Below are 24,527 nucleotides of genomic sequence, written 5' to 3' on the forward strand. Positions count from 1 at the left end.
GTGCGGACATGTGGACACTCAAGCACAAGCTGGAGGATATTCTCCGGTTCCGGCCAAAGAATCGAGACGAGATGAAACCAAACTGATTTAGAACATTACAGAGAAAAGTTGCAGCGATGTGAACTGGCCGGTCTGCTGCTTGTTTTGTTTCTGTTTTTCACTGTTTCATCACTACTACAGATGGAACTGTAGCCAGTATCTCACTATCACCATCCTCATTCATGTTTTACAAAGTGACAAATGAAATTCAGCCACAAAGTAAGTCTGAAAAGCTGCAAATCAGAACAGAAGTACAGAGTTGTTGCATAGTGATGATACACCATCTCATCTAGTTGCATTGGTGTGAACCGGCAGGTTTTCAGAACGTTGCAGAACGGCGTGCGTACCCCTTTAAGTTTTGAACATTTGAGAGAAATGTTTCAGTAAGAGGTTTGTTTGTCTTCTTTAATTTGTTTATTTTGTGCATGTTTGTTGGCGTGCCTTTACATGGATGAAATTATACGTCTTATTGGATTTCATCACATTTCTGTTGTGCTGAACAAAGTTTTCAAGATGTCTGCTGAAAAGAGAGAAAGAGAGAGACAAAATAAACCTTCCAAAGTCATCTGATGTGTGGCTGTTACTTCATTGGACCTGTGTAGCTACAGTGACATTGACTGTGTTAAAAAACAACGCACAAACCGACTGACTTATTGACATTTTAATAATCAATTATGTTACTACAACCTGTATTAGGAGAAAATCCACCCATGTTGTTCACATGCTCTCCCGTTAATGTAGCTACCTCGGTACAAAATGGCCTCCTTCTTCTTCTTCGTCTCAGTGTGAGTTCATCAGCGGACAGAGGTCTGCTGCAGTACCACGGGCTCTCATCTACAAGCTCCAGTTCACAGCATTACAAACTGAACACACACACAGTGAGGATGATCGACGCTAACAAAAACTATGTGATTGGAGGAGTATGACACACGAGTTGGCATGGGTGAGGATTTTAAAATGACATCTGAGCATGAATGAAATGATAATGTTGGTGATAAGAAGCAGATGAATACTACAGAGGAGTATCAGGGCCAGGCGTGAGAGGAAGAAGATGACAGAACATTTTCTCTCTCTAGTGCACGCAGGTGTAACATTAAATAACGTCCATTTGTCCATTACCAGCTGTTTCAGTTTGCACAAATGCAACCAATTCTTGAAGGTGTCTGGTTTCTACACCGGGCATTTTGTAGAGACAGCCTTATGCACTGGTAGTTTGATTTATTCTCAAGAGTTTGACTTTAGTCTTCAGAGTTTGTTCTCTGCGTTTAGACTTTGTTCTCTGCGTTTAGACTTTATTCTCTGTGTTTAGACTTTATTCTCAACGTTTAAACTTAATTGTCAACATTTAAACTTTATTCTCGTCATTTAGACTTCATTCTTGACGTTTAGACTTTTTTTCTCAATGTTTAGACTTTATTCTTGACATTTAGACTTTATTCTTGACATTTAGATTTTATTCGCGACATTTAGACTATATTCTTGACATTTAGACTTAATTCTCCACATTTAGATTTTATTCGCAACATTTCGACATTTTATTCTCGTCGTTTAGACTTTATTCTCATCATTTAGACTTTATTCTTGACATTTAGACTTTATTTGCGGCATTTAGACTATATTCTTGACATTTAGACTTAATTCTCAACACTTTGATTTTATTCTCGAATTGATATTTCAACTTTTTTTAAAATTATTTTTATTTTCTTATTTCGATTTTACCCTAAAAATGATTTTCCAACTTTTCTCTAGACCATTTGACTTTATTCTCGTCATTTAAACTTTATTCTAGAATTGATATTTTACTCTAGGCATTTAAACTTTATTTTCAACGCTTTGACTTTATTCTTGAACTGATATTCCAGGTTTACTCACAATACTTCGACTATAATTCTTAACATTTTGACTTTATTATTAAAATGCAAAAAAAAAAAAAAAATCTTTCTTTCGTTATATAAATATTCTTATGCCTGACTTTGACAGAAAAGTGGTGGCTTTTTGCCCGACTTACGCCTGCACTGAAAGTTCTACATTATTTTCAACATTATTATTCTTGATATTTTGATTTTTTTTTTTAAACTCCTGAATCTTCTTCCTGATTTTTATTCCTTTATGCCTGGCACTAAGACTTAATATTTGACATTATTTCTCAACATTATTCTCAACATTTCAACTTTATTCTAGAATGCAAAATTTTAAAAGAATCTCCGCCCTCTCAATTTTCCTCTTATGCCTGGCCCCAATAGTCTTCCAAAGACCGCAGTATATACATCATATTTGTCATGAGGTAAATTAACAAGAGATGAAATATGCAACTCTGAACCGTTACCGCATGATCCGAACGAAAAAAAAAGCAGAATTCACAGACAATTGCAGTTTCAAAAGAGGATTATTATGAAACTGAATGACATCCTTGAGATAAGGCTTTCAAATTTCTAGCCCTTTAAAGTTACACAAATACAAAAATCAGGACGGAAAGACAGAGGTTAAACACAATCATAACAATACTGTAGCTCCAAAGAGTTAACTTGGCCCACGTGAGTGCAAGAATGAACTAAAACCAAATCCGCAAGTGAAGAGTTGTGTTCCAACATCACAAGGGAAAAATACATCAAAATGAATTCCAAGTATTTGTATTTAAATTGAGTCTAATTCTAATTTCATTCTTTCCTCTAAATGTATGTTAACGTACAAACTCTTCACATGAGGCTCAAACTTCACACCAGAATGTTTTCAAGCCACGTCAGTGACCAACACCCTGTTTTCCTTTGACTTCATTGCACCGTCATCTTCAATGTAACAGTCAAGTATCAACCAACAACACGTTAAGCAAACAAAAGCAAGATTGTGTTTTGTACAGACATTCAAAAATGTTATTCTGGATGATTTAAAAGAAAAAAAAATGGCAGCGATCCTGTTATGAGCTTTGATTTAATAACTGAACAACATTATACTGTGATGTGTTTGACATGTAGGAGAGATTTGTTCTAGCAAATATTGTACTAGCATTTAATGAAGACTAAAAGGAAAATAAAATAACGTCTGGGGTGTAACTACACATTCCTGTGGTCTACATTTCTCCTGCTATGAGGCTACGTCTCTGCAAAGGTTCACTGCACTAAAGGCTACATGCTTTCCCAAACAGTTGGCAACAGTTTCGTTGTCAGACCAAACCAGCCTGGTATGTACAGTCACAGTTGTTGCATTATGTGCTTTTAATATGCTTGTTCTGAGGCAGTTCTGCACTTTGACGTTTAGTGTTTTACAAATGTACAGGTCCCGTCGTTTAGACAAGTCTAATTAATATTTAGGCTGCTTCTCTGCAGAGTCTAAATCTATGACATCCTTCCATACTTGTTCAGCCCCAAAATGACCACATGTAGATCAATTTGTCACCCCGTGTTGAGTTGGATTTGTATAGAAACTTGATTTTTCTCACATACCTCCATGGTGAACAAAGAATCCAAAAACTCATGCATTGAGTAACATTACAAGTTAACGTTCCAACTTAAAAGTCGCCGGCAGTCGGCCCAGTGAATTATTTTTCTCCGACTCCAGCTGCTGTGAGAGGCAGCAAAACATCCTTTCATTTTATAGTTACAGTTTACTAATAAAACTCTCCACAGTATGAACAGTGGTTACATGAGCCTCAAAACCAGACACAACTCAGCCCTGAGCAGAGTGACCGTCCTCTACTGACCAATCAGACTGCAGTGTTCACAGCTCCACCTTTAATACCACACCTGTGTGCTAGGTACCCCAACAGAGGGGGGACCAATCATGGGGACAGTAAGGAACGGTTCCATTGATACCATCCACAACTTTTCACAGTGGGAATGGAGCAAAAAGCGTACCCAACTGAACCGTACTGCTCGGAGGAAGCTGTAAAATTACTGTTTTTGTCAGTGGAGTCTGGCTTTGGAGAGAGCATGGATAAGTTTTACTTTAAGCTCCCGTTAAAAAGGGCTGTCTGTTTGGGAAGCATTGAGCGTACAACTGGATAACTGAGACTTGGATTATTCTGCACGAGTTGTGTAAGAGCTTGTGAACAGATTTTATGATATAGCTTTTCTCAGTCATAATTTTTCATTGCTTTCTTCAAGAATCCAGCGTAACACAGGACGAGAAACTGATGTAACGATGATCATTTGGGGGGTGAAGTATTCCTTTAATTGTCTTTGACAGTGATGATAATGTGTGAGCTAATAGTTGAGCCGTACCGATACGTGGTGAGTGGAGCCCAAGCTGCCTGCAGGTCAGGCCACTGTCATACTAACAAGGAACTAAAGGTGACAAATGGGGGAGCTGTGTACCAAAACAAAGCAAGAAAATGGAGCAGGAAATCTGAATGAAAGGAAACTAGTGATGTGGTTGCTCCATCAGGACCCCACGTCCCATCTCTGCAAATGAACGTACACCTGGATACCACCAGAGGGAACTATTGCAACAGTTATGTCAACTCAAAGTCAGAGCAACCAAGAAAAAGAAAAGCACCTCTGAGCAGGCATTTCCTGTCTGCGCCATCAATCATGTGTAATGTTGGCTGTCATGAGACGGAGAGGGCTGAAAGGGTGGAGCGGACGCTGGAGGTTTGTTAGCAGTCAGTGGAGATTTTGGCCGAGAGGTCCTGGATGCGGCGAGCGCTGCAGCTCTTACATAAGATGTGGCCGTCCAGCGGGTAACAGCCTCGACCCTCCCCTTCAGAGGACAGCAGGAGGCCACATTCCTGATGAACACAGTCAGTTCAAATCAACACACTGCCACGGATTATCCCATGAACACACGTCACATGCAACATATCCAGCAAATCTGGGGCACTCTCTAAACAACAACAACTCCTACATTTCATAGACAGGTTTAGGATTCTTGCACCTGGTGCATAAATAAGTCTTATTAACTTTTAGTACAATTGTGTAAAAGTCAAAGCTGCAATAATGAAGATGTGACTCATATGACTTCCGATGGTCTATTTACACTGCTCAGACTGGGCAGCCATCTCTTTCCCTTTGTATCAGTCTGTGCCCCCTCTCTAAATTCAGAGGTTTCCACAGGTCAGTGAACGCAGCACAGACGAAACCCTTCCTCTTTTCATCATCAGCAGTGTGGAGTTTTGAATCACAGGGTGGATCTGATCAGATCGATGGATGAGAGCAGTTTGTGAGTGAGAGCAAACTTTTCGACCCAGCGCAATGAAGGGTTAAGTTTCACTTGACGTTCTGCTGCTCCGGCTGTGCCCAGAGTACACTCTACGCTGCAAGAGTGTGAATAACCGGTATAAATATTCCAACAGCGCTCCTAATGAAGGGTCCAGCTCGAGAAATAGAAAATCAAAATGTGGCTGTAGACGTTTTAATTGTGGCAGGCCGCCACAAATAAACAAATGTGTGGGAAATCCCGTCACAGGAAAGTCTTTTTTGGGCCCTGTGGCGTCACGTGACGGACCCAGAAGATGTAATTCTATGGTTTAGCCACTGTGTCAAATTTGCTTTGAAGCACCACACTGTTCCAGGACGCTTTGGGTTTACACAAAGCAGCAAGAAGAGGCAAGAGAGGTTGAGCCGCCATTTTTTTCCGATAATGATAACACTTGTGGGCACCTGGAAAATTGTTCCGTATATAGATTCAATTTTTTCAAATTTCTGTACAACAAATGAAAGAAATTTAATTTGTTTTTAATTTTTGTTGTGATTTATGGCATTTTAACTGCATTATCCTGCACCAAAGACATTTCTGATTTCTCCCTTCTTCTAGCAGTGATTGTGCCGTTTCCAAACAGGTGCAGGACGTTTATATTGCAGTGAAAAACAAGGCCACAAGGATTCAAATGCGACGAGAGCAAGAAATGCCAATCTTTCATTCTTCAATGAAAACTTCTCTCAAACCTATCAAATACAATGTTTAGAGCTGGTCGTGATGTTTCTGGTACTCTGTGCTATAAAATCTTGCCCGGTTGACTCACCTCGCAGACGTAACAGTTAACATGAAAGCTGCGGTCCAGAGCTACGATCCTCACCGTCTCCTCCTGGCCCTGTTCAGGCATGATGGGCTCCCCGCAAACTGAGCAGCGAGGAGCATACTTCCTGTCGGGGAAAACAAACATCAACATTTACAGTTAGTGAGCATGTCTGTCACTTCTAGTTCAAACAGAAAACCAAGCACAGCGTCACAGTGCCGGAACGCCGTCGTACCTATGGAAGTCATCTATGCAGTGTATCTGAGAGGTTGCGTCCACGGTGAAGGGCACCCCGTCCAAGCAGCAGTTGCAAACCACACACGTGAAACAGCGAGGGTGGTACGCCTTCCCCATGGCCCGCAGGATACGGTCCAGGATGGGCTTGGAGCACTTTGAACAGCGCTCTAATGTACTCTGACAAGAAGAGCAGAGACAGGTGTGTGGATCAGAGGATGAGTGACACAGCAGGACTGCACCAGAATGTAGGATCAACCAGGAAATACAGACACATAAATCCTGTCAGAAAGGCAAGGTAAAGTGGTGAAAATATTCTAAATATAGCGTACACTGAACCGATATTATCTGTTTTGGTGCTGCTACTGTCCGCAGCAGTACATTGCTTAGCCTCTGTGTCAGTACACCTGTCTGCTTCTCCAAACTGGAGGCGTTCTGACTGACATGTACTGAAGGTAATACACTGACTATGGATAAGTATCTCACACAACTGCACCTCAAACACTCTGATCCCTTTGAGGATGCTTTAAGTGGATAAAAGGTTGACACACATTGGAGTAAAACCAGTAACGGGCCACCGTAGTGGCCAAAAATGTGACCTTTGCCTTCACTTACAATGTAACAACTCTCACAGTAACTCTTCTTATCGAGGGCGTAGAACGGTTGCCCTCGGAGACGGGCGTGGCAGGTGATACACGTGAAACACTCCACGTGGAACACCTGCTCCATGGCGATGCAGCCGCTGCCATCGCCGACCACGTTGTCACCACACCGGGCACAGCGGCCTGAAAGTCAGAGTGTTGTCTATTTGAGTTTTCTTTTTTGTTTTAAATACCAGAATGCACATTTTTGCAGTGTCAAAAGTCGTTAATGTGATGAGTAGCGACTGTACCAAAATAGTCCTCAGCAGGGGGGTGGTTCATATCATATACCAACTTCTTGGTTAGTCGTTCCAGCTCTTCCTCGGGCCTGCTTGTTGCTATGCTCTGCTGGAAGAAGACATGATACATGAATCACATATGTAACAGGACATCCCTTTACAGAGTCATGCAGTATAATGAATGGTGCTTTCACACTTAGAGTTGTTGGTTCGTGTTCTCACGGCAGCATTTACAAGAGGACCAGATCAAATGCCTTGTGTGTGAAGGCGCGGCTCCAACTAGAAAACAATGTTTTGATGCATTGGATGTGCTGAAGGTGCATATTAAGGCAGTACAGGAGGAGGTGCACATTAATAATCCTCCAGGACTGTAACATGCTCATGTTTGACCCAAACAATGTGTCATGTGACTGCAGTTGGTTCAGATCGAGGTCGAAACGAACCACACCAGAGTTCTGTTGTAACCGGACTGAGACCACCTCTTCAAGAAGGTCTCGGTCCAGTTTTTTTGGTGCGCACCTGAGTGTGATTGCTGTGTTCACACCTGCCCAAACGAACCGCACTTAGGTCACAAATGAACTTGAGTTTGATTGAACTGAACCAAACAGTCAAGTCCGACAACTCTAATATCTTCAGCGCTGTTCATTTAAGACGTTTCAAGACTTTTTAGACCACCTGGAACTTGTTTTGGTGGAACATTGGCACACGGGGAGGCGAACATTGTTAATAAAATCATCCCACCAAAGAATATGCCACAGAAAAACATTAACACTATGTGACTAGGGCTGCCACGATTAGTCGACTAATCGATGACTAATAAAATAATCGGTGACTATTTTAGTAGTCGACTAATCGGTTTGAGTCATTTTTCATAGAAAAGTACTGTAAAAGTACCCCAAAATACTCTTACTGCAGCTTCTTACGTTCAAATATTGGCAGCTTTACACACTCTCCCATGACGGTGAACTAAATCCTTTTGGCGTGAGTACGAAACAAGACATTAGATGACGTAATTTTGGGGTTTGGGAGAGACAGACTGACATTTTTCAACATTTTAACACATTTTTCGATGAAATGATTAGTCGACTAATCGAAGAAATAATCGACAGATTAGTCGACAATGAAAATAATCGTTAGTGGCAGCCCTATATGTGACATAAGACTATGTAGATTTGGATCATGGCTTTGTTCTTTCACCTTTAAACACAGACCCCTTTGACTTTAACTCTTCAAAAATTTTCTCTGTATTTGGATTCTTCGTTCACCACGGACACATGCAAAAAAAGCGGTTTCCTTCACGAATTCAGCTTAACACGGGTTGCGTAACTGATATACAAACAGTAATTTGTGAGGTGAAGTATTCCTTTATTTTCGACCTTAGAGATGTAGATATGCGTCCATACCTTGCTGGACTGGTAAGCAGGACTCTGTGCAGCTCCTGACACCGTCTGATTATTTTCCATCCCTCTCTTGGACAGTGGAACCTGGTTGACTCTTCCTCCAGGTCCTGAGCTGCTCCCTTTGTACACCGCCTCAGAGTGCATCTCCTGAGCCTGTGAGTTGGGATGTGGAGGGTACCAGCCCTGTTGACTTGTCTGACTCTGGGGAGGGGGGCGTGAAACGTGCTGGCGTGGAGGGGGTGGTGTGTACGCCTGCTCAGCCTGCCTCCCCGTCTGAGAGTAGGTGACAGGCTGCGCCGTCTTGACCTGGACGCTGAACCTGGGCCCGGTGGGAGTTGAGGCAGTGGTGTAGGAGGCCGGGACGGGCTGAGGGTAGGGCTTAGGAGTTGACGTGGAGTAGTAGTCCTGCTGGTGGGAGGTGGAGTACTGAGGTGACTGGTGCTCGTTGGGGTAGGGCGGCGCTGGGTGGTATTGGCTCTGGGGATGAGGGGGGTAGCCCATGGATGGCCGACCCTGAGGAGGGGGTGCGCTCTGGTGCGCAGGTTTGTAGTGATCCCCTGAGAGGTACTTGTTATAAGGCACGTTGTCGTACAGCTACGGGGAGTGCGGAAATTAGCAAAACTGCACATGCAATTTCTCAAGCAAACATTTAATTTCAGTAAAGTGTATGGTCCTACTTGTGTGCTGGAGTCCTGTGGGTGGCTGTCCAGGTCAGCGAGCATGCTGGTGAGGGAGTCAATCTCAGCATCGATTTTGGAGTGATAGCTCGCTGGCTTTTCAGGACCACGATGCTGACAACACAGCAGCATGAGGAGCATGTTAACACAAACATGAGGACTGAGTATTTAAACAAAACATCACAACAGCTCAAGATGCTTTTTATTTTCTATCAGTAAAGCTCCAGTAAATGTCACCAACCATCAGCTCGTAGCTGTCCATGTGAGGGCTCCAGTTGCGTTCTTCTTTGGGACCATGGGGAGGGGAGTAGTAATGATCGCTCGACGAGTGATGAATGGGTCCACCTTTAGGCAAGAGAACAGATATCAAACTAGAGTTACCGCCTCACAGTTTACATTCATGCCTGTCCAGACTCATGAGCAGCCACGACGGTAGACGAAGCTTCTTCCCCCGGCAGCACAGAGGATCTGTACAGTCACCACAGTTTTAAGATGAACACCCAAAATTAGTGTCACCAACTCAGTCTCTGACCAAATGTCTCCCCTTCTGTTCCTGAGATGTGACGTTGAGTAAGACCTTAGACCTTTTGGATATAAAATTACATCACTTCCCTATCAAATCCGATGAAACATTTGTGTCAAATTTTGGCAAAATTAGCACGTGAATCCTTGAGTTATGGCCAAAAACACGTTCATGAGGTCACAGTAACGTTGACCTTTTACCTTTCACCAACATCTAGTTCAATAGTTGAACTCAAATGTCCACAATTACAGACTCACACACTTTGCACGTCTGTTTCCAGTAAGTCTGAGAGCGCTTAGGGCTGTCCAAATCCACAATTCCTGTCCGCAACGGGCCTAAAGCGGACTTTCTGCAGACCTCCAGTGAGTATGCTTGGGACTTCAGCAGTCTCGTCGCAGTCAGAGCCCTTATTTACGTCTCAGGTTACAGTACGTACGACTTAAGACCGCAAGGGCTCAGTTTGAAAGTCCAGAGGGTGGACGTTTGGATTCAGCCGATCAGTTCATTCTTGAATCAAAATGGACGTTTGTGCCAAATTTGAGGAAATCCCTCAAGGCGTTCTTGAGGTATCACCTTCACAAGAATGGGACGGATGGACGACCCAAACATAAAATGCCTCCGGCCATTACTATCTAAGAAAACTTCACTTAAGGGTTATGATCTATATGTAGGTTGGATATACTGAGGGCTTAAAGATAAGGGGAAAAATCATGAGAACACTTAAATACTAGGACTGCCCCCCGAATTTTCCTAGTCGACCAATAGTCGTCATTTAGGACCATTAGTCGACTAGTCGCCTGCATGTTTACGACATTAATTTAATGATTAAATAATATATTTTGGTGGTTTGAGTTGAAGGTGTGAGAAAGAATAGTATCAGTAACATTGTTAACACTGTGCTACATTACAGAGAAATACAAAACCGTACTAATGAACCTTCATTAATATAGGCCTATATTTTATCTACAAGTGCACATGACTGCCATCCCTGACTCCAGGAGGTCTTCTTACCTGTGGGTCCTGTAGCCATGTACCTGTTGGCCATCCCTCCTCCTCCTCCTCCGTTCTGGTCATAGGGGCCATATTTTGGCCGGAAGTCGGACGCCCCCTTCTTGTTGGGGGCTCTGTAGATTGCTGACCCAGCAGAGTGAGACATCTGGGGGACGGCTCGCTCAGGGCTATCCAGAGTCCTCGGTGGAAGCCAGGTGGGACCGGACATGGCAGGCTTCTGAGATCAAAGAAAGAAAAAGACAACGTTTGTGTCATGTTGTTTTATCGATTAAGTTTTTAGTGCTATGATTTATTTTGGCGCCCTGAATGCAAATCAGTGCCACATAATACAGACTCTGCTTTGCCCAACAGTGGGTGTGCATGATTTTCAGCTTTCCTCCTTGATTTTCATGAGCACAGCTGTGGCTGCTGTGTGTGTTTATGCCATATGTAACCAATGGAAACTAAGGGATGCTTCACACTTTGTTTCCTATGGCAACGCGGGGACACACAGACTGAACAATAGGCTTCTAGTTGAGGAGCAGGAAGAGAGCGGCCATTCTGTAAGGCTGGGGGATTTCCAGCAGGCTCGCGCACACATTGCCCTAAAGCGTGCGCCAGACAAACACTCAATGCAAAAAGCTCCCCAGCGCACAAACTCGTACACAAGAAACACAAACAGGTGCAAAACTGTTTTCCCCCCACAATGGTTATTGTCTCTGGGTGTTTACACACTGGTATCATTTATTTCCAAACGATGCGGGGACAAAAACAGGGCAGGAAATGTTGTGTAATGATATGTGTCTGTATACACGTGAACACCTGGCTCATAACAATATATTATGTATTCTCTGCAGGATAAATAACAACACCACCGCTCACAGCTGAGGCGACAAAGTGCTGACTTGCACCTGATGGCCTTCATTAAAGGGACTGTTCCGATTTTTTGAAGTGCGTTTGTATGGGGTACTTATCCATGGAAAGTATATTACATACAGTAGATAGTTTGGAAAACCAGGCTCACCAAGCTAGGCAATGTACTGCTGTGGACGAGGGCAGTGGCAAAACGTATTTTAGCCACCTAAAAAAATGAATATCAGTTGACGTGTACGCTATATTTAGAATATTTAATCAGCTGGTTTTGTTTATATTATTGTGTGACTCTGGTGTTCAACAGGGATCATTTGGAAACACCAAAGTCACACAAGAACAGACACAAACTAACTGATGGAGGCGGCAGAGGAACAGCAGCTCCTGTGTTCAGTGAGGTAAAATTACTGGTTTTATCAATGGAGACTGGTGGCTCTAAGGCGTAGTCCACATGGACCCGTGTACTTCTGAAACTGAAGTTTTTCAGGCTCCGGTTTCCAAAAAAAATCTGTCCACCGCAAAACCCGCTACCAAGTGATGTAATACGAATGCCAAAGCAGTAGGTGGCGATGTAACTTCTAATGGAAAGGCCATTTCAACTAATCAGAAGTCAGAGTCAATACCGGAATAGGGAAGTGCGGAAAATAAAAAACAACCCTATCTACAAAGGAGGCTGCTCCTGCTTGCTAGCTACCCCAACAACACTACCACGAAAGCAGCAATGGGCCTGCCAACAGAGGTTCTGGATCCAGCCGGGTCAGACCTCAGACTGGTTCTCGAAACTTTCCCACCAGTCTGAGGTATTTTTATTTTTATTTTTGTGTCTGGCTGCCCCAAGGCAGCCCATCCCTCATGGGATTATTCAGACACATTTTAAAACAAAACACTTTCCAGTGCCATCACGCCAACATAACATAGTAAACATGACATATACACAAGCTGTGAATGAAGATCAACAAAAGTAAATAAAATAAAATAAAATGAAAAAGGACAATCTTTAGAGCCACGATCTATCTGTGTGCCTAAGTTGCCTGTTTTCTTCTATTCCACGCTTTGTGGATATAATTAGATATTGCAAATATATGATTATCAAATAACCATTTAATTATTTGGTTATCCTGGGACAGACCTACATGTGTTGACATTTTGTCAAAGAGTGTTTCTCTTAGGTCATCATAAAATGGACAGTACGGCAGGAAGTAAGTTTCATTCTCTACTTCACCGAGCTCACAGTAGTGACATAGTCTTTGGTCTGAATGTAGTGTGTACTTAGACCGATACTTGTTTTTCTAGGTGGCTAAAATGCGTTTCCCTGCCGCCCCTGTCTACAGCAGTACATTGCTTTGCTTCCATGGTGGTACTTTTTGTTGCTCTGACGATGAATGCATGATTTTGAACACTTTTTATGGGAAAACAAGCAAACTAACAGTCTAACAATACAAAGAACTGCACACACTGTCTGTATTTTATATGTTTAACACTATTTGGGTTTGGACTGAGTGACTTTGGTAACTTCTCCTGGTCATCTGGCATCATATTTTCCATCTTAAAGAGCATAAAATTATTAAAAGATGATGGCTGAATCCATGCTCGAAGGAAGCAAGTGTGCATGTCATGTCATATCCTTTTTTGGAAAGACACTGTGTGACTGACACAACACCTGAATGGATTGCAAGCGCAAGGACAAGCCAAAACAAATGGGTATTGTCAGAGGGGAGAAATTAACAGCCCACTCAGACTGATTGTATGCAGGTCGTGTGGCCGTCACAAATCCTTGTTGCTAAGAGGATTACAGTGATGGATGAGAAGATGATGTGGACACACAGAAATAAACAGCATCTAAGCCTTGTGGTTTGTTTCTGACTCTTATTTTTTGTATTCCTTCTACCCACAGGGTTGTTACAGTCACCATTGATCCATGCAGCATCAGCATGGACTCACACTGAGACCACGTGGAGGAAAAAGTGACCACAAACCTCCACAACCGACCTGATTTAAGCCTCTGAATCCGGATGAGCACACACACTCAAATCCGAGGACGGCTGGGCCAGGAAATTAATCTCAGCGGGTTTTATCACTGTGTGTGTATGTGTGTTAAAGTCAATTGTGAGTTTATATGTGATTTAAAAGCATTTGTGTCCATCTTTCATGTCAGCTGGACCTCTTGCTGGACGCACAGGAGGCGTAGCAGCTCGTGAAATGTCAAAGTTGATGACAAGAGTGAAGCTAGCGGGAATGGGTACAAGCAACATCCGGTGGTTTTACATTTCAAAATAAAAGTTTGGCGTTCCGGAATCACGGAAAACTACTTAAAAATAAAGGCAGTGCGACTAAAATAACTGCTAGCTGATTCAGTTTAATTCGCGTTATTATATTTTGCTGCTACTTTCGGTTAATCAGCGTTACTTTGTTATTCTACAGCAACAACGGAAATTACACGGTTTTATTTTGAAGGCAAATGCCCTGCTAGCTTAACGTTTTCTGACACAATGGAGCTTTAATGTAGCCAAACATGCTAGTTACACGGCACAAATAACAGGAAGACAACATCACTTAACTCAATAAGGAAATGGGATAACAACTATATCCGCAAACATGATGTGTAATCAGCGTTAGCGGTTCCTACCTCTTACAGTACCTTTACAGTGGCTCTCCTCTTCCCTTCAGTCTCATCTACAAAGCAGGAACAAAATAAAATTGGTCAAACACATCAGACACGTCGCATTAAAAACACATTAGCGACATTTTTCTTGCTTTTAACGGCACCGTTAGTCCCGCTGAGCGACATTAACGTCTCCTACAAATGAATAAAGAGACTAACTGCTGAGCTGCTCGTCCAAATCTGCCCTTTGTGCGTCACATGAGTGTAAAACATACCACTTAAGTAATATAACAAGCCACAATGGAGGATAATTAGCGATAATTAACTTTAATAACAGGCTTGTTTACTTGTTTGCTAGCCTGTTTTGAACTCGAGCAGAGCTCGTGCCTTGCCTCCAGGCTAACTTCAACACAACCGAAGAGGAAACAATGAAATAACCGACACCTACCGCCTGAAACCAGCCTCACAAACACAACCTAAGCTTCGGTTTGAATGCTCACAGCTCAGTGAAAGTTACCGCGACACCACTTTCTTTTACATTTAGCGTCGTTAACCTACTTTGTGGCGGATCCTGAGGCCTGTAGCAGCAGCAGCAAGATCCTCACTGCTGCATTCCCGATGTGTGACGTAACTGCTGCTGTTAGACCGTGTGTGTGTGTGTGTGTGTGTGTGTGTGTGTGTGTAGAGGTGGGGGGGTCTGTCACATGAATTTTTTAAAAATAAAAGTACAAAGATCGACCTTATTGCAAGCTGTGATGGAAAAACAGATAGAAAAATCCCAGAATCATAAACGATGGGCAAATTTCTAAACAAAAAAACCTGCGAGAAACGACGCAGGTTTTTAGGCTGAAGTACATATGTCAAGGAAAGTTTTATATGTAAATATATGTATACTACAAGTTTGGAAGCAAGATCAGATTTGTACAAAAAAAATCATAGTTTCATTTGTATACAAAATAAACATTTTTATTATATAATGTCATTTATCAGAATACATTTTTATATCATCCATCCATCCAGATGTCCCTCTCCCCAGCAACACTTTCCAGCTCCTCCTGGGGGACCCCAAGGCAGGCCCCGGGGCCTCCTACCAGTTGGACGTGCTGGGGACACCTCCAGCAGGAGGCGCCCAGGAGGCATCCTGATCAGATGCCCGAACCACCTCAACTGACCACTTTGACGCAAAGGAGCAGCGGCTCTACTCCGAGCCCCCGTCGGATGTCCATGCTCCTCACCCTATCTCTAAAGGCTCATTTATGCTCAACATTAAATACGGATCCGGATACGGACGGAGCCTTCTGTCCGTGCCCCGCGTTCATTTCATCCGTATTTCTGCACGTTTCCATAAAGCTTACGGATACGGGCCAAACGGAGCAGTACCACCGGGAACCGTGGGGGCAGTGTTGCTGTCACCGATACGTAGCTCTAGTGAGACACAAAGAAGAAATAATTCAATTTCTCTCATCGGCAGTACTAGAGAAAAGAATTCTCCGTCCTCCAGTGTCTCTGTTTTTGTCTTTTATGCAAGAGGTACATTATCAATATCTCCTCCACAGTCGCCATGTTTGTTGTTTGAGTTTGTTGTTGTCATAAACTTTTGACGCTGGGCTGCATACTGGTGGATATATTGGTTAACATCCATGCCAACGTAAAGGACGCATGGAAGTATGTGGGCAGTGACAGTAACATCGTTTGAAACGGACGTATACATTTTCCTACGTAAAGGGAGCATAAATGAGCCTTAAGGCTGAGCCACCTGACGGAGGAAACTCATTTCCGCCGCTTGTATCCACGATTTCATTCTTTCGGTCACTACCCAGAGTTCATGACCATAGGTGAGGGTTGGGAGGTGGGCGGACCAGTAAATTAAAAGCTTCACCTTCCGGCTCAGCTCCCTCTTCACCACGACGGACCGGCGCAGTGCCCGCATCACTGCAGAAGCAGTTTTTATCATAATTATCAGGTGCTTGGGTTTTTATGTATGTATTACTGTACGTTCAAACCAGAAGTTTCCAAAGAGGCAAAGTGTTTCACGGATGCCCAAGAAGCACAAGTGTCAAAAATATTTGTGGCAGCTTTGGTCGCTCTAGTCGCTCATCACGTGAATCGTTGAACGTTCGATCGTGCTTGTCATATTTAAAGGAGCCTCAAAGCGGACTACTGGCTTGACAGCAGCGTAGTTGCTGCTTGCTGTTGTCCAGTCAAAAAGCTCACAGAAAGTTAGGTTTGGTCAATGAAAACAGAAAACGTAACTCTCTCCTCTGTTATGAACATTACACACTTTAAAACTCACCAGACCAACCAACCACCTCCGCGACGCGGTCCCAAGCCTCATTCTTTTTATTATGGTCTCTGTAACCGAACAGCGACACATTGTAAAAGACTGAGTGGGTGCGAACGCAAGTAATAAATCTCACGATATCCACTGTCGGAACAATTGCACTGTAGGAACCAAAGTTACATGGCTTGTTCTCTGGGACCCGCTTCATTGAAGCTTGGCGGCATTCCCATTGGTTGCTATTGAACCGCATCAGAGCTCATTACCATAAAGTCAAACAAGTTTCACCTCCCGTCCAGACCCGCTCCGGTCGCTTTGGTCGCCCAAATGACCATGTTGCCCAAGTTGCCGGGCTCTCACTGAAAATGAATGACTTCCTCTGTTTTGGTCCATTTGTTTTGGAGAGGAAGAGACCAATGCAGATAATTCGGCATTTGGAAATACACACTTTAAACTGTATTAAGGAACCTTATGTGTAAAGGTATCTCAAGTTTGGATGAGGCACAAAAGTGCCTTGTTGATGCCAGAGGTCAGAGGTCAGAGGAGAATGGCCAGACTGGTTCAAGATGATAGAAAGGCAACAGGAAGTCAAATAACCACTGGTTACAACCAAGGTCTGCAGAAGACCATCTCTGAAGCAACAACACCTTGTCCAACCTTGAAGCAGATGGGCTACAGCAGCAGAAGACCACACCAGGTGTCACTCCTGTCAGCTAACAACAGGAAACTGAGGCTACAGTTCACACAGGCTCACCAAAACTGGACAATAGAAGTTTGGAAAAACGTTGCCTGGTCTGATGAGTCTGGATTTCTCAGTCATGAATCCATCCTGCCTTGTATCAACGGTTCAGGCTGCTGCTGCTGGTGTAATGGTGTGGGGGAGATTTTCTTTGCACGCTTAGATTCATATTTAAGGTTATTATATTTTTGGTTCTGCAGGATAAACATTGAGCACACAGTGTTTTCTCCATACATCCAGTTGTTTACCACCCTGCAAGCAGCCGTGAATATGGAGGTCAGAGGGGCTCTCTATTATTTTTCAGGTCATAAGATTTGGGTCAACTGTCCCTCTCCTGTTACCCCGCACCCTCCTTCTTCTCCTTCCTCCGACTCCACCCAGCGCCATGTTGGAGGGCCCACTGCTTTCCTTAAGGCACTTCTTCAAAGGAAGGTCTTCATAACTGTTTTATTTATTTTTTATTTCCCCGTCTATCTCTGCCAATAAGTGGACAAACAACCGAGGCTGCTCCCTGGGATATCCCCGCTTCCTCCCGCTGCTCCTCCTTCCAGTGGCTCCATGCTTGTTTGCCCTTATATGTCCACGGCGCACTGCAATCACAGGAAGAGGCGGTTTAAGCAGATCTGTTATTGTTGCAGAGGCCATCAACATCTTTGGCACCAAGTGGGGGATTTGAAGTCAAAGCATGGCTTCGGCCCATACGTTATCAGATAAACAATATAGTTCTGTCCAGGCAACCAGGAAACCACAAAAGAAGGGGAATCCCCGCCTTTGTTGTGTTTGACGAGGAGTGACAGCAGTTAAATAGACGTTGAAATGTTTAATTTGCTCGTGAAATGTTTGTTTTTATTTACAGAAAGTTCATCATATTGATGGCGATAGTATCAGCTCTGCATTTTATAAAGAACATGGTCGGGGGTTGGCTGATGGGCACTGACAGACGAGATAACATGCAGGAAGTCTCTATGAGCGCTGCCAAGCCTTGCCAACCAACGGGATGGACTCAATGGCTTCCGCCTATTGGTGAACCTGTTTAGTAATGTTCTCACTTTTCCTCAACCGCCCCCCTCATCCGTTATTCTCACAATGCCTGGAAGTAGCCGAGACCTACATCTCCCTCTCTGTTTTCTTAATCGTTGTTTTCCTTTATGGTTTTTCCTTTTTTTTTTTCTTTCACAAAGCACACAATTGATCGGATCTCCATCCAAACAAATAAAAGCACAAGGACACGCGCACAAGCTGCTCGCCCCAAGCAAACGCTTCACTTCCGACTTGTATTTTTCAAAGGGTTTTATACCCAAACATGGTCACGCTGCCCATGTTTTATTTCACATTTGACACATTTGCTTCTCATAAAAGTCGTCGAAGGAAAGATATTTTGCAAGTTGCAGTTCTAAATTAAACTAGACCTGGGTCCAAGCACCTAATGCCAAAAAAAGCTTCAGCAAATTCGTTTCACTCTATTGAAGTTGTTCTTTCAGCCCAGAAGAAAGTGTTTGGATTGTACTTTCTGCAAACCACAAATACGTTACATTTGCACGTTATAGATTATAAGACAATGGGCCCTGGGCACGGACATGCAAGAGGCCTCTCGTCCTCTCTTACATGTGTCTTTGCTGTAGTTTTCTGTCCTTAAGGTTATTTTGTGTTTCTTTGTAATCATTTTGTGTCTCTTGTAGGTCATTTTGTGTCTTTTTTTGTCAGTTTGTTCCTCTTTGTAGTTGTTTTAGTGTCTCTTTGAGGCAATTTTGTGTCTCCTAGGGATATATTTGTGTCTCTTTGCAGCTTCTTTTCACGTCTTTGTAGTCATTTTGTGTCTCTGTTGGGCAATTTTTTATCTCTTAGGGTTGCATTTGTGTCTGTTTAGGTGATTTTTTTTTCTTTGTGTGGTCGCTTTGAGTCTCTTATGGGCAATTTTGTGTCTTTTAGGGGTAAATTTGTGCCTCTTTTTGTCATTTTGTTTCTCTGTGTAGTTGTTTTCTGTGTCTTTGTAGTTCTTTTGCATCTCTTTGTAGTTGTTTCATGTATCTCTGAGGTCATTTTGTGTCTCTCAGGGATAAATTTGTGTCTTTTTGGTTGTTTTGTTTCTCTGTGTAGTTGTTTTTAGTCTCTTTGAGGTATATTTGTGTCTTTTTTGGCCTCTTTGTGGCTGTTTTGTGTATCTTCTAGGCAATTTTGTGTCTTGTAGGGGTATATTGTTGTCTTTGGTTGTTTTGTTTTTCTGTGTACGTGTTTTGTGTCTCTTTGTAGTTGTTTTGAGTTTCTTTGAGGTATATATGCAACTGTTTTGGTCCTTTTGTGTCTCTTTGTAGTCATTTTGTGTTTCTTTGTAGTTCCTTTTCATCTCTTTATGGTCTTTTTGTGTCTTTTTTAGGGACTTTTGGTGACCAATGGTGAATGCTTCAATAAAGCGTTAACAGCAAGCGGTAATTCCACCTGTAAATTGGCTGTTCTTCCCGTGTCAGCGTGGGTTTTCTCCAGGTACTCCAGCTTCCTCCCACAGTCCAAAGACATGCAGGTTAACTGGTGACTCTAAATTGTCCGTAGGTGTGAATGTGAGTGTGAATGGTTGTCTGTCTCTATGTGTCAGCCCTGTGATAGTCTGGCAACCTGTCCAGGGTGTACCCTGCCTCTCACCCAGTGTCAGCTGGATAGGCACGAGCCCCCCCGCGACCCTCAAGAGGATAAGCAGTTAGAAAATGGATGGATGTTTGTTTTGTTTCTCTGTGTAGTTGTTTTGTGTCTCTTTTGGGTATATTTGTGATTTTTTTCGGCCCTTTAGTGTCTCTTTGTAATTCCTTTTCATCTCTTTGTAGTCATTTTGTGTCTCTTTTAGGAAATGTGTCTTTTTTTGGCCATTTTATGTCTCTTTGTTGTTGTTTTGTGTCTCCTTGTGGTCATGTCGTGTCTCTTTGTAGTTCCTTTGCAGGTCTTTGTGGGTTTTTTTGTGTGTCTTTATTGTTTCGTCCTGGTCAATATATGTTAATTTGAGCAATATTTTGCAGTTGAAGGCCAAGAGGGCATCCATCCAAGGTGTCATACGCATCATTTCAACATCTCTAAAGTGATGTATAAGCTGACTTTTTGATCAGGATGGTGGATGGTGTTGTAGCTCGGCGAGACGCCTGCCAAGCTGCAAACAACTGCAGACCACTCTTTGAGACCATCATACAACTGAATTGTTGTCAAGTCATTTTACTGCTGTGTTTTTAGGGATCCATCGCTGTTTTGTGGGGTTTTTTGTTGCAAGAAAAGTGACAGTTTTTTAACAAGACATCGCTGCTTTTCCTGCCAGGATAGTGTCCCCTAAATTTTAACTTTTAGCCAAAACATTATCTTTTCCAAACCATAATCAAGTGTTTTTTGTGCCTAAAACTTACCACGTTAACTATAGCGTCACTGAAACATACATTTACAATGTGTCTGCTATATACGTATCGGCCACTGTACTTAGTAGCCCCTTTGCGATGAGCCAAACAGCATTAGAAAAATAGTGATGTTTTCATTGGTGTAATCACCTGGTCCATTTGTTTGTTGAGGAAGAGACCAATGCAGATAATGCGGCTCCCAATAAAACCCTCCTGAGCAACGAACACTTAAGGAATCTTAACAGGGAGTTCACACTTGGCACACAGGAGAGGTCTCAACTCAGTGAATCAGTGGAAATAAAAATAATTTAGAACAGAATAAAATAAACATTATTGTCCAGGTGAGGCAGGAAAATTGTGTTTGGTCTCACTCCGGAAACATAAAACATGTCATCACATTAACAGAACAAAGAGCTCCTGATTGTACAACGGTCTTATCACTGAGAGCGGTGAGATGCAGCAGAGCCGCGCCCAAAAAGAGTCATGCCCCAGTTTTTTCTTTATTAATCAACTGTCCACTGGCTTTGTCCTACAATCGTCACTTTTTGTGCAGGCAGCCTTGAAGATTTCTCTCCTCCTTCTTCAATGTCTCCTCCGGTAAAATACTTTGATGTGACGGAAATACAGTTCATAGTTCACTTTTTCGGCGCCTCAATTAACTGTCCTGCGCCTGCTTCTCTGTGAACCCAAGGCTGCACCGAGGATGATGTGACTTTCCGCTTGTTTTTTAGTTATTCGTGACCCCTGAGCCCTCATCCCCCCCGCTCCACTACCCCCTCCTCCATCTCCATTCCTCCTCCCTTGTCTCCTGCCCGCTTTATTATTGACGGATGTCCTGCGCAGGCGTTTTCATCCATGTCTCTGAGCAGCTCTGCAGGATGTATTCAGTAAGTGTGTGTGTGCAGGGTAGTTCCTGCACATCTGTCGGCTGCATTTCTCTCAGTCGGGGCGGGGCAGAGGTTGTTTTTCACCACCAGGAGAAGGTGTCTCCCATCTAGAACGATCGATTTGGTCGTGCTTCCTTCCTCTTGGTCCTCATAACACGACGCCTCTGCTCTCAGGCAGCAAACCAGAAGCTTCCGGACACTGTTGTTGTGGAGTACTTACTAATGCCCGTGTACCTGAACCGGTCAACTAAACAATGACACAGATTGTCTTTGCTGCTTGTGATTAAATCCTGAGGAATGAAGAAATGCTTGAGATCTCCTGCACCAAAATACGAGTGAAAGTGAAAAAAATAGAATTACCGCCTCTCGAACATGTTACGTTGCATTTACAGCGAAAACATGGATACTTCAAGGTGGACACCCGAAATTGGTGTCACCAATTCAGTATCTGACCAAATGTCTCCCCTTCTGTTCCTGAGACATGATGTAAAGTAATGGCCAGAAAAGTGTTTTCAGAGAACATTATGATGTCACAGTGAAGTCGACCTTTGACCTTTTGGAGATAAAATAGCATCACTTAATCATTTTATCCTATCAAACATTTGTGTAAAGTTTTGTCATCATTAGTAAATACATACCTGAGTTATGACCAAAATCATGTTCTGTGGGGTCACAGTAACCTTTGACCACCAAAATCTAATCAGTTTATCGTTTCGTCCCAGTGGACGTTTGTGCCAAATTTGAAGAAATACCCCCAAGGCTTTTTTGAGACATTGCGTTTACAAGAATAAGATGGGCGTAAGGTCACAGTGACCTTGACTACTGACCATCAAATTCTAATCAGTTCATCCTTGAGTCCAGGTGGTCGTTTGTGCCACATTTGAAGAAATTCCCTGAGGCATTTTTGAGATATTGCATTTACACGAATGGGACAGACAACACAAACACATAATGCTTCAGGCCACAGCTGTTGCAACCACAAATTTGCAAAAGCCAAGCAGCAACCTCTGCAGCAAACACCGTTCATCCTCACACACTGCGATGTCACACAGCTGGTTCAATATCAGCAAAGTTTCCCTTTATATTCATTGTCTTGTGTGGCGATCAGCAGTGATGTGGTGGTTCACTTTTACACTGTGATCTGTAGCCTATAGTTCGGCTTTAGCTTCTAACTATCTTTGTCTTTTTAACCTGTTGTTGCTGCTGAGTCAGTTTGACATCCTGGATATATCCTTCAAACACAGACTGTAGACCCCTTAGTCTGCTTCTCTCTGGAATCATATCTTTGTTTGTCCAAAATTAGGATGAAAAATAGGATTGGAATAAGTTAGCTGAAAAGGCGCCAGGCTGTGGACCAACACATTCCCCTCCTGCATCCGTTTTGGACATTCAGGGATGCTGTGTCAATTTACGTCCATAACATGCATCATGTCTTTTCAAAATAAACTTCTGCTTTCACAGGAAATGTACAGTTTCTGCTCGTTAAATGCATACAGTCTTTTTCAAAATAATCTTACAACGCAGGTAAAAACAACTTGTTTTTAGGTTTCGGCAACAAAAGCACGTGGTTAGCTTTAGAAAAAACATCATGGTTTGGCTTTATATGGACACAGTTTCCCCACAAATACAACATGCTAATGTTTGTAGCACAAGCCTATGGCATTTTACATTGCATAAATTAGCCTGGTGGACAGCAAAATTTTCCTCCTCTTATATGAAGCCAGGGACAACAGCAACATTTAACAAAGGTAACGTTATAAAATTCTGTTCCATTACAACTCACAAGGTTCACTGACGAAACAACTGTCTTATACTAAACACTTTTTCCAAACAAAAAAAAACATGCTAACGTTATTAGCAAAAGGCTATGGCATTTTACATTGTATAAATTAGCCTAGCGACTGGAAGAGATTTCCTCTGCTCATATGAAGCCAGGATAAATCACACACAAGACTTAAAATGCTATTTTTGTGGAGGCTTTGTTGTCTTCACAGTTTATTGTTTCTTATATGTGAAATTAAAGTAAATAAAAGCTTCGTTTCCACTGAGGGAAATGGTTTCAGCTTACAGAAACAGACAGGAGGTCTGCGTCACTGCGACATGCACGTCAGGCTACAGCGTGGGGTACACGGTTCTACGCTGACGAAGAGTCTATGCCGTAGGTATAACGTCGACATAGCACAGAAGTATAAATTCCGCCTTACATGTATTATTACTTATGTCGTCTTACTATTTATACTATGGTGGTTACTCAGAACATCAACCAATGCCACTACCTGGGTCATCTCATACCGCCACAAAAGGTTGCATCGCTGCATCAGTTGCTAATGCCGACGGGCCACTGACCAAGCCTCAGTATTTGACAAGGTGGGAGTGAGACCGGGTTGCGTAGATGTATTACATCTTGTCTTCTAGTTGCTGAAATGTTAAAACTTTTAAGGTTCGGTGTATAGTTACACATTCTTTAATATTGGAGAATGTAAGAATCACTTTGGGCCTACAACAATTATAAATGAAAATTACAATGTCAGAGCCACTGGAGGGGGGCTAAAGAACCGGATGTGGCTCCAGAGCCACAAGTTGCCAACCCTTGTATCAACCAATCAACCAACCAACAGAGCAAACTGTAGAACTGCTGGCCGCCACTAAAAACTCCCTTGATAGGATAAGATCTCAATAATGAGGGCACAGCTTGTTTATCCAACAATACGCTGGTCTTCCAGCTTCCTCTCAGGCAGCTTCCTCTGTCCTGGAGAGGGGTGAAGGGTAGGAAAGCGTTGGTGGGGGAAGACTGGCGCTCTCTGGCTTACCCCTGGACAGCCAGGCACGTACTGCCTCTCCCCAAGGGTCCTCATATATATTTTTTCAACGTGGCACAAAAACACACTCCGCTTTCCTGCCATTACTTTGCTCAGAGCTATGGGGGTTTAGAAAAACTAATAGGGCCACTAAAAATACTTGGAGCCCGGGGCCTGGGCCAGGGCTTTTCCTGCGCTGCTTCCAGTGAGCGCGTGGGCCATTGAGGAAAGAGGAAACGAGCAGCCCTGGTTGTACGGGGGCTTCCTGCACGACATTATAAAGAGTTCCCTC

General features: G+C 43.0%; 1 protein-coding gene across 4 annotated transcripts; it reads right to left on the minus strand.

Annotated features, from left to right (window-relative positions):
• Positions 1-685: 685 nt before the first annotated feature.
• trip6 (thyroid hormone receptor interactor 6) lies at positions 686-14,801 on the minus strand. 4 transcript variants are annotated; one of them, XM_049568079.1, is made up of 11 exons: positions 14,724-14,801; positions 14,190-14,236; positions 10,715-10,931; positions 9,422-9,525; positions 9,181-9,294; positions 8,507-9,097; positions 7,116-7,212; positions 6,839-7,008; positions 6,225-6,403; positions 5,996-6,116; positions 686-4,762 (listed from the first exon to the last, which is right to left on the minus strand). In XM_049568079.1, exons 3-11 carry the CDS (start codon positions 10,920-10,922, stop codon positions 4,631-4,633), a joined length of 1,716 nt encoding a protein of 571 aa, XP_049424036.1. In that variant the 5' UTR covers positions 10,923-10,931; positions 14,190-14,236; positions 14,724-14,801; the 3' UTR covers positions 686-4,630. The 4 variants fall into 4 exon arrangements, with proteins under 4 accessions (XP_049424036.1, XP_049424037.1, XP_049424038.1 ...); XM_049568080.1 differs by having other exon boundaries at positions 14,202-14,236; positions 14,724-14,781; XM_049568081.1 differs by lacking the exon at positions 14,724-14,801 and adding an exon at positions 14,614-14,706 and having other exon boundaries at positions 7,116-7,209.
• Positions 14,802-24,527: the final 9,726 nt, after the last annotated feature.

Source organism: Epinephelus fuscoguttatus, linkage group LG23 (genome assembly GCF_011397635.1).
Source record: "Epinephelus fuscoguttatus linkage group LG23, E.fuscoguttatus.final_Chr_v1".
Taxonomy (NCBI): domain Eukaryota; kingdom Metazoa; phylum Chordata; class Actinopteri; order Perciformes; family Serranidae; genus Epinephelus; species Epinephelus fuscoguttatus.